Raw genomic sequence first — 11,546 nt, forward strand, 5'->3', positions numbered from 1 at the left:
GGTACACTGGAAGACCAACCATTGTCAGTCTGTACCGCTGCTCTTGCTACAATCTCTTCGCAATCCTTTCTTAGTAATTGTGTGCTGTATCTTTTTTAATTAACTGGCGCTCTCATTTTCTGCCTCCTTCCCCACATCCTTCCGCTTTTGCAAATTAAGTTTGTCTTGTTCCTGTAAGAAAACAACGTTTTGTTTTCGTCTCTCAACCTCAGAAAACATTTGTAAAAGCAGACAGCGTTACGAAAAAAAACAAAAAAACAAAACAAAAAAAAAAACTGACTTCATCTGAAAATTTCCATTTATCATCGTTTTTGTAGTAAATACAATTCAACGTAATTAACTTTTATCGATTTTACCCCTTTTTTTCGTGGGTGTCACCCAGCGACGATTCCTGTTTTTCATACGCATAATGAAGGTGTCTTCATTCCCATGAAAGACGATCGACTTTTATAAGAAAGACCCCCCCCCCTTTTTTGTCGTATTATTTGAATTCTTTAGAAATTATTTTCATATTGAGTGTTTTTGCAACGTTTCGGTCGATGTAACTTGTCGAACTCGGGAATCTTTCTGTTGAGGAGTTCCTCAGGAATTTTCACAGAACTCTTTTACCACGGGGATAGCATGCTTTTCGTTCTGTCAACCAAGTCCCGAATAATTCGCAATTGTATTTTGAGTGCCGTCTGCAGTCTGCACTGAGCCTCAGTGCAGACTGCAGTGCTACTGAGGATAAAATATTCAACTTCCAGAAGAGTGTAACTTACAACGGAATTTTACCAAATACTGTATCCACTATGCCTAGTATGAATTTTAGGAGCCTTAAACTTAGTTTGTTTTTAGATGCACAATATTACTATCTATCTATCTATCTCTCTCTCTCTCTCTCTCTCTCTCTCTCTCTCTCTCTCTCTCTCTCTCTCTCTCTCTCTCTCTCTCTCTATGACATAATCCATGACTTGGATTACGTAATTAATTAAAAAATCGAAATATTTAATTTCGGGCCAACGATAAATGTATCGTTTTTGTTAGTTTATTTTATCTTATTACCGAGGCAAATGAACATAGTTTCAAGAGAGAAAAAGAGAGTATAGGAAAAAAGAGGGAGAGAGAGAGAGTATAGGAAAGAAGGAGAGAGAGGTGAGAAAAGCCTTTTGATACGCAAGCTAGCGAGATGACCGGGTCATTTGACCAGAAACCCATCGACCAGTGCGGGTTGCTAGGCAACGAAGAATGAAGGAAAGACAGGGGTTGAGAAAGATACTGAGGAGAGGGAGAGAGAGAGAGAGAGAGAGAGAGAGAGAGAGAGACAGAGAGAGAGAGAGACAGAGAGAGAAAAAAGAAAAGGCCTTTTTGGAAAACCAGGGTTGCCAATTTAGCGGGTTTCCCGCTAGATCTGGAGAGTTCGTTTGGAATCTAGCGGGTAAATTTTGGATCTAGCAGCTAGCGGTTTTTTCCGCTAAAATCTGGAGATTTCGTTTTGAAGAAATTGAAACCGAAAAAAAAAAAAAAAAGCAAGCAAACATTAATTAGTTTATAAGATATACACAGCTAACAGCGGCCAGGTCAAGACAAGTAAAAAAAAAAAAAAAAGTTCAGTGTTTTGATATTCAACTGTAAATTTTGCCAAGTAGGTGTGAAGTGAACACTTCACGTACCAATAAGAGAAAATACAAATTAAACTGGGAGAGTCAATCCCTAACTTGTGGTCTTTTTTGTTTCATTTTTTTTATTGCCAAGAAAAAAAATATGTTAATTCAGGTTTATATCATTTTTTAACTAGCATTTTTTATTTTTAGCAAAATTATTTTTTAAAATAGAATTTTAAAAGTTAAATTGGGTTTGTTTTACTATACACATAGATTCATAAAAGTTGTTAAAAAACAAAAATAAATAAATGTTATCAAAGACAAGATAAGTTACTCTTCTACCTATATGGAAAAGTTTTAGTCTTGTTGAAACTGAAATCATTCTGACAACTTATCAGAACATCTTAAATTTTAATGGTAAAATGTAATTTATTAATACTATAACTAACTTGTGCTAATCATTTGGGGAAAAAAAGAAAACAAATGATTAAAATGAATCGTTCATGAATTACATTGTTTGTTTTTTAACATTTGAATTATTAAATATAAATAACATTAATGTGACAATTTAAATAACATTAATTAAGGGTAGGTATATTGAAGCGGTTAACTCCCCAATATTACCAACTATTTTTGTCTCTTTTTTCAGTCATGATACAGCGAATTAATCGACTTATTATTTTGTTGTCTGATTTTTGCAATTTCTTAAAACTGTTTATTTTTCAAATGTTAATTTGTTTTCTGGGCGTTTTGTGGATGTGATCATTGTACATTTATAATTGGATACAAAAATGTATTTTAAGTAAAAAGATCACTATTGTCTAATTGCCTGTCGAAATTAATAAAAATAAATTCAACAAGTCTGAAAAATGATCGAGTAGAACATTACAATTACAAGAAGAAAAAATCTGTCAAAAAATGCAGTTTTATGTTTCTTTTATTGCAGTCGATACCGACTGATGTTTTTTGTTTTTGTTTTAGTAAAAAAATATTCTCGAATAGAAGACCTAAAACGTTTAGATCTTCTTTTTAAGCATTTCTTTCTTTTTTTTTTTTTGTCATTTTTGGAATTTTTACTAATTTCGACATGACATGTAATTAGGTAATAATGGTTTTACTTAAAATGTATTTTGGAGCTTTATTCAAGTATAATGCACACGTATCGTTGATTTTTTTGTTGTTATTTTTATTATGCAAATATTTATTTGAATTGTATTTTGCGACAATTTCTTCGGTGATAGTGTGATCTTAAATTTGTAATTTAATTTTTTATAAAAATTGTGATTTCATAATTTGTTTCTTACACAAGCAAAACCTCCCACTTGTTAGAAATTTCAGAATGCAAGGGCGATAACCGCGTGATTTGCAATCACGCGATTATTTCAACCAATGGTATTGCGTTGTTCAGTTGCCAAGGAGGATTCAGAATTGGCGGGAATTTTGTGTTTCAAAAAACAGATTTCATCAGGACGTCGGAGAAGACTGACGCATGTATCTCGCTCCGTGCCTATTGAACTAAGGCACGGTTCTAAAACAAGATTTCAATATGATGTCGAGCAAAGCCGACACGCGTAACCTCGCTCTATGCCTAACGAACTAAGACATGGTTCTACCCCATTTATTTCTCCGCTCATTTAAATGCGGATTCTAGCCAGAGGCTAAAATGTTCAACGGATTAATCACTCCATTTTCATTGCCCGCAAAAGGGGCATATTATTTATGAACATCAGTCGCAAAGTGCGTTGTTCATATCGACAGTCTGGAAGGATTTCGCGAACCCTCAACCAATTCTACGAGCGGCCGAGTCTACCAGCATCTTCACAAGAAGAAAACTACCATCGCCTTTCAAGGCCAGAACTTCAACTACCATCGCCTTTCTAGGCAAGAACTACCCGCCATTTGGCAGAAGCTAAAGAGGGCACTCTTTTGCAATTATGGACTCCTTTTTACCCTTTTGTAAATAAAATTATTCTTGGATTTAAGGTGAGCCTTTGTTGCTTTTTCTGAGTCTCTTTCATTCTGCCATAGGCAAAAACGGGTAAGATAATTTCTTACACACTAACCAAATAGCGACACATTAATATTTGTGAAAAAGTAATATTTATTTGCAAAAGTCAGACACATTAATATTCGCAAAATGATAAATAAAACAGACAAATTCATATCTGCACATATTTCCATAATTAATATTTTATCCTGTTACTGCTGCGAAAAAAGTAATTGATAAAATCTGACAATCATTGAATTTTTTTTATCTAAACTCTGTAAATTAGAATTTACAATTTCTTATTCGACAAGGAATATAATTTGAAACTTATAATTTATTTTGTGTGTGTGTGTGTGTGTGTGTGTGTGAGAGAGAGAGAGTGAGAGAGAGAGAGGGGGAGGAGTTTCCGTTCTGTCTCCACTTGGATCTTCCGACCACTCTGTTATATCAATTAAGATAAAAATAAAATGTAAAAAGTCTTCAGACGTACTTCTCCATCGATATTCTATGCCAGACTGGGATGGCTTCCGTACATTTATATCAGATCTACCTCTGCATTCCATGTTTAAAAAGGATGTGTCCTGATAGAATGGTTTATTGTAGGTATTGACCGTTTCATACCCTTGAAGAAGTTCCTCCAAAAACCTAACAGCCAGCCATGGTTTTCTCCAGAATGTGCTGCTGCCATTGCGCACAGAAATCACCTTTTCCATTGCTTCAAGCGTAATAGATGTACTGAGACTAAAGCTGCTTTAATAACTGTCAGCAATCACTGTAAAAAAGCAATAAAGTACGCAAAGAGTTGTATGCTCAGTCTGTCAAGTCCAAAGTAGCTGAGCAGCGGCTTGGTTCCCACTAGTTTTGGCAAATAGCAAACAGAATCCTGAACAGAAACGTGTGCTCTATCCCAAGTATCATCAATGGACCTGAGGTAATCTCGTCAGCATTAGACAAAGCTAAACTCTTTGCCAAGAACTTAATGCTAATTTAATGCTAATTTTACCTTTGCGACAATGGCCGCCAACCCTCAATATTTCCTCCTGTATCAGAAAACACGCTATGTGATATAGAAATATCAGCATGTGATGTTGCCAAGCTAATCAAAAACCTTGATTCCAGTAAAGCAACCGGCCCTGACGGTATTCCAATTATAGTACTCAAAAAACTTCAACCAGAACCAGCACCCATACATACAAAACTGTTTAAACATTGTCTTAAAGAGAATTGCTTCCCATCATCCTGGAAAATCTCATCAGTATGCCCTGTATTTAAGAATTCAGGTAATCACTCATCTCCCTCTCAGTACAGGCCAATAAGTCTCCTGTGCGTCATGAGTAAGTTGCTGGAATCTGTGTTTAATAGAGAAGTAATCAACCATCTCTACAAAAATAACCTTCTTAGTGACACACAATATGGTTTCCATTCTGCTTGATCTACAGCAGATGTGCTTACAATTATATCTCATAGGATTAGTGAATCTCTCAACGGAAACAACCTTTCTAGGACACTTGCTCTTGACATATCAAAAGCCTTTGATAAGGTATGGCATAAAGGTTTACTTCACAAGATCTCCAGCTATGGTATAGCTAGAAATGTCTTCTCAATTATCAACTCATTTCTCTCTGATAGATTCATAAGAGTAGTAGTTGATGGGCAAAAAGTCAGAATCTCACAGTATTAATGCTAGAGTCACTCAGGATTCCATCCTGGGTCCAACTCTCTTCCTGATTTACATTAATGATCTTCCAAATCACATCCTTACATCATTTGTAGACATTTATGCTGATGACACTACCATCTATGGTAGCACATCTAAGACAGTAAACGACCAAGTTCTCTCCAATTCTCTCTCCTCTGATCTTGAGCTCATGGTACAATGGGGAAAGGAGTAGCTGGTTACTTTTAATGCATCTAAAACCAAGCTTCTAGCTTTACATCATCAACACTCTGATCCCCATTTGGCATCAATTAAAATGAATGTGTCTCGTCTTGGGGAGGCCTCATGTTTTGATAAACTTCTGGGCTTGACCTTTACTCCTGATCTGAAATGGAACACGTACATCAAATCTGTTGCCAAGACCACTGGAAAAATGGTGGGATCCTTCTATCAATCCAGTAGATATCTCACTGCTGATGCAATTCTCTATCTATATAAGAGCCAACTTTGTCCAAGGATCGAGTACTGTTGCCACATCTGGGCAGGAGCTGCTAGAAAGCACTTGTCTTGCCTTGATAGAGTTCAAAATAGACTTTGTAGCCTCATTGGAGATGTCCTTTTTTCTTCCCTGCAACCTCTTTCTCACAGAAGAAATGTAGCGAGTTTGTCTTTGCTTTATCGTTATTTTCATGGCAAGTGCTCGACATAGATTGAAGTTCAACTTCAATCTATGCCCCCCCTTCGTCAAACTTTCACAGGAAACACTCGTCTAGCTGAAAACACTATCAATAATTCCCCCCACTCTTTATCTGTGTCTAAACACACATAGATTCCATGAACAAAGCTTCTTTCTTAGAACTGCATGCCTGTGGAATTATCTTCTGTTTTCCTGCTTTCCAGCTGACTACAATATGGTTGTCTTCAAGTCCAATGTAAACAAGTACCTGATAAGCCGTTCCCCTTAAGTTAACTAATTTACTGAATTTCCATTACTCACAATTACTATATTGTCCAATTGATTACTGTACACTCTTTAACCCTTATCCTCGAGTGGCCCCTGGGCCTTGATAAATGGTGATGCCTAGGAAAAAAACAAAAAAGATTTATGGTACTTATGCAGCATACTGATTGCACTGAAATAATAATGTTATTATTTATTATTTAGAAACCTATTCTTAACGTGGGAGGATGGGCTTTTTTTGTTAACTATTCTGAACTTCTACCTAACAATTTAATAAACAAAAGATACCTTAAAAATTGAATTTAACTTTAAATTCATGTCTAAAAAAGCATGCTCCGTACTCTGCATAACGACTAAATATTTATATAAAGTACAAAGTTAAAATCTAGTGTTTCTTTTTTTTTGTTTTGTTTTTTTAGAGATTTTTTTTTGTTAATCTAGTGGGTTTTTTCTATCTCGATTATGAAAAGTAAAAAATCTAGCGATTTTCTGGAGATTTTATGTCCCCCAATCTAGCGGGTTTTGAAAATCTCAGTTGGCAACACTGTGGAAAACAGTCTCCGCTGGCCGTATTTGCCAGACGGATGTTCGAAAATCCCACCCCAGCGACAGAGGCAGCGATGCCGTCGAGATAGGAGGTATCGACCCTCCCCCCCCATCCCCCCGTCAACAGCGAAAGGAGATAGCGCCTGGGAGAAACTCCACCAACAGCAACAGAAATGAAGTAACACCTGGGAGAAACTCCATACCAGCAGCGAGAGGATGCGATAAATGGCAAACTTTACACAAGTGCGTTTTAATCCGAAGGGACGGATATTAAAGACATTTTGACCAACCGCTTGGAACGAAAAGAAAGAAAAGATATATATATATATAAAAAAAGGGAATAAACTCAATAAGTCATCTCCGTGAATATTTCCCTCTCTCGTGTATTAAGACATTGAATTAATTTTGTCATCATTTGTTTGCACTGAGGATACACTTTTTGTTTTGATATATTCCTCGTTGGCATTTTCGAAATACCCCTCCCCATCTTTATAATTTTGTAGCGTCTACCCCGGAACTAATTCTGACAGTGACATTGAACATTCACCGTTTCCGGAGAGCTCCAAAAAAAAAAAGACAAAAAAAAGCCGTGGCGCTAAATTCGAGGAGTCTCTCACTCTCTTTTTGCTCGCGAACACCAGAGGAGTAAGACGCGTTACTGCCACGCTCTGTCGCTCATGCATGACACACCCTGTGCCGGTTCCAATGGTGAAACCACACAAAAAAAAGAAAAACATTCTTCTTATCTATTCACTCCGCTCCTTACCCGAACGGCTTTTCTAAAGAAAATTAATTTATCGTTTCTTTCCAACTTAACGCTAAAAACATTTGACCAGTCGGGAAGGATTTCTTCTTCTTTTTTTTCGGACTCAAAATAAACACGAGTGTGATACACCAGGGCAAATAAATTTACACCTCTTATAACAAGCCAAATCTGATTATTTGTTTTTAATTAATTTTTCTAAATATTTGTTTTTTTATTAATGTTTTTGAAAAATTAATTTTAAGTGATCTGTTTGTTGTTTTGCCCAATGAGCACCTCGCTTCACTGGTGACCCCTTTTTTTCGTCAGACTTTGGCAGAACACGCAAGGAATTGTGGATATTATCAATAAGGAAGAATTTCCTGTAATCACACAAGGGAAATTTCTCAGCAACCACGCGCACTCCGAATGACGTACATGTCGACTTTAGCGGCACATCGGTTTTTCTAGGCGTAAAGGATCTCACGGAGATTTTCTGCGGTCATCGTTCTCTTCAACGCGTTTCCCACGATGGACAGTGAGGCGCTTTCGTCAACGACGGTTACTCAGACTATTTTGAGGATTCCTCCTTTTTGGACGCACGATCCAACATTATGGTTCGCACACGTAGAGGCCCAGTTCTACACGCAAAGGATCCTGAGCATGTGACGAAATTCAGCCACGTGGTGGTCGCATTAACGCATGAAGTAATGGCGGAGGTTCACGACCTGATCAGGTCACCCCCTGGATCCATCAGCTACGATTATTTCAAATCGGAATTGATTCGTAGGACAACCGATTCACAGCAGAAACGCCTTCATCAACTTCTCGTAGAAGAAGAACTTGGAGATCGGAAACCGTCTCAGTTACTCAGATGTATGAAGCTGTTGATGGGTGAGAACTCACTACCGCCGGACATACTTAAACAACTTTTCGTCAATAGACTGCCATCGAGTATTCAAATGATACTCGCCTCTTCGAATGACTCCACAACCATTGAGGAGCTAGCGGACCTTGCCGACAAAATTATGGACGTGACCATTTCCATAGCCCCAGTTCACGCGCACAGCTCTAATGATGCCCTGCCTAATGTCGCAAACCCCTCCACGGATATATGCGAGGAACTAGAGCGACTGGCTCAAATGATTCACGACCTGAGTGAACAGTTGCGTGGCCTCAAGCTCAAACCAAAAATGCATAAGCACCCCACTGAGCGAGTCCGTCCCCGGCGATTTAGCAGCACTCAGAACAGCGGTGGGCTCTGCAAGTACCACGTGCGTTTCGGTGAAAGAGCTTACCGATGCCACCAGCCATGTTCATATACGAAGAAACGTCTCTTGGGAAACGCCCAGGCCAGGCAGTAGGAGCGGCAGACACTCGTGGCAAGAACAACATTCATCGCACCCTGTACGTGACTGATAGAACCACTGGTATATGATTTCTCGTTGATACCGGTGCGGAAGTTAGTATCATCCCTAAGAAGTTCGTGAAAGAGAATTGTCCTCAATCAAACTTGTTTCTACACGCAGTGAATCACTCCTCCATTCCTACTTACGGGGAGACATCGATAACATTAAATCTTGGATTACAGCGCGCACTATGTTGGGTCTTCATCGTCGCAAAGCTACCTGTTCCGATTTTAGGGGCGGATTTTCTGCACCATTTTGGCATCCTTGTAGATGTCAAACGCGACAAACTCATTGATAATAACACTCGACGTTCCGTGCAAGGCATAATCAGTGGGTCGACCGAGATCAGCCCAGTTATACGTAAAGACACCACGGATCCGTATACAGATTTGCTGCGAGGTTTCCAGGAATTAACTCGTCCTACGTTTAACGGTGACAAAGTTAAACACGATGTCACTCATCATATCCAAACAAGGGGACCGCCTGTGAACGCGCGCCCGCACAGACTTAAACCCGATCGTTTAAGGGCAGCTAAACAAGAATTTCAGCACATGTTGGATTTAGGCATTATTCGACCCTCTAATAGCAACTGGTCATCGCCACTCCACATGGTGCCAAAAAAATCAGCTGGCGAATGGCGCCCTTGTGGGGATTACCGTGCACTTAACAGTCGCACTACTTCGGACAATTACCCTATTCCGCATCTGCAAGACTTTTCTAACTCGCTTCAGGGAAAAACAGTGTTCTCCAAAATCGACCTTGTTCACGCGTACAACCAGATTCCCGTACACCCAGAGGATGTTTCTAAGACTGCGATCACAACTCCTTTCGGCCTTTTCGAATTCTTATGCATGCCCTTTGGATTACGTAATGCAGGGTAATCTTTTCAACACTTTATCGACTCAGTTTTGCGAGGACTACCGTTCCTCTATGCATATATCGACGATCTCCTCGTGGCAAGTGCATCGGAACATGAACACTTACAGCATCTGCAGCAGTTATTTCACAGATTGACAGATTATGGCGTTATTATTAACCCCCAAAAATGCGAGTTTGGAGTTTTTTCACTTTCGTTTCTCGGCCATTTAATCGACAAAGAAGGTATCCGTCCCCTTCCAGAGAAAGTCCAATCTATAGTCGATTACCAAGCTTCCACTTCACTTTGTAAACTTTTAGAGTTCCTCGGTTTGATTAATTTCTATCGACGTTTTGTGCCCCATTGCGCTGAAATCGCGCAGCCATTAATCGACGTACTCAGAAATACAAACAAAAAAAATGAGACGATTACATTAAGCGAAACGGAATTACGTTCCTCTGATAAGGTCAAGCAGGCATTAACAGAAGCAACAATGTTGGTTTTTCCCCGTCCAGATGCACCCCTAGCTTTATCCATCGATGCATCCGACGTTGGCATTGGAGGTGTACTGCAATAATTAGTGGATAATACTTGGCAACCACTAGCTTTTTTCTCAAGGCGTCTTCAGCATGCTGAAACCAAATACAGCACTTTCAGCAGGGAACTTTTGGCCGCATACTGCGCAGTTAAACACTTTCGTTACATGTTGGAAGGATCCACTTTCACGCTTTTTACGGATCACAAGCCGTTATCGCATGCTTTGCTTGCCAAGCCCGGAAAAAACTCACCCAGGGAAGCTCGCCATTTGGATTTCATATCACAATTTACTGCGGATATCAAGTATATCAGAGGGAAGGAGAACGTAGTTGCAGATGCATTGTCGAGAATGCACATCGATGCCATTCAAGCGATTGATGAGATCAACCTCCACCAGATCGCCATCGACCAACGGGATGACGAAGAACTAAATCGCTTACATCACTCCGAAAATCTAACTTTCAAGCAAGTCTCAGTACCTTGTTCCAACGAGACGATATGGTGCGATGTTTCGAACCGTCATGAACGCCCCTATGTACCCCTTAAGCATAGGCGAGCTGTCTTCTTTCAATTACACAACTTGTCACATCCTGGCATTCGTTCCATGCAGAAGCTGGTGACTTCTCGTTTCATCTGGACAGCCATTAACCGAGACGTTCGCGAATGGACCAAGAGTTGCGTCCCTTGCCAGAAATTGAAAGTACAGAGGCATATTAAAAGTCCCCTTGCTACCTTCGCAACCCCTGAGGCACGATTTCAACACGTTCACATAGATTTAATGGGTCCACTCCCACATTCAAGAAACTGTACATACTTATTGACTTGCATCGACATATTCTCTAGATGGTCTGAAGCCATCCCCATCGCAGATATTTCCGCAGAAACTGTTGCCCGAGCCCTGGTTACACATTGGATATCGCGTTATGGTGTGCCTCACACCATCACAACCGATAGGGGCAGACAATTCGATTCCTATCTTTTTTCTGAGTTGTCTCGCCTACTGGGAAGCAAACACATAAGGACTACCTCGTACCACCCGGTGGCAAACGGCATGATCGAGCGTCTGCACCGTCAGTTGAAAGCAGCTATTAGAGCACATTCCGACCCTAACAGGTGGACAGAGTACCTCCCCTTCATTCTATTTTTTCTAGTGAATTAATGTCCCCCTCCTCTGAGTTCTTTGGCCACAGGCTGACCTATGAGCTAACAGGGCGCATTGATATTGTTTTCCCGAAAATTCTATCATACCCCTATGTTTAGTTGTTGCT

The 11,546-nt window shown here is 39.6% G+C and overlaps 1 protein-coding gene across 1 annotated transcript; it reads left to right on the forward strand.

Moving 5' to 3' along the window:
• The first annotated feature begins 8,090 nt into the window (after positions 1-8,090).
• On the forward strand, positions 8,091-8,840 carry LOC145292391 (uncharacterized). The gene has a single exon (XM_080138719.1). It carries the CDS (start codon positions 8,091-8,093, stop codon positions 8,838-8,840), a length of 750 nt encoding a protein of 249 aa, XP_079994845.1.
• Positions 8,841-11,546: the final 2,706 nt, after the last annotated feature.

Source organism: Euprymna scolopes, chromosome 13, assembly GCF_053919585.1.
Source record: "Euprymna scolopes isolate OS-2025 chromosome 13, ASM5391958v1, whole genome shotgun sequence".
NCBI lineage: Eukaryota > Metazoa > Mollusca > Cephalopoda > Sepiida > Sepiolidae > Euprymna > Euprymna scolopes.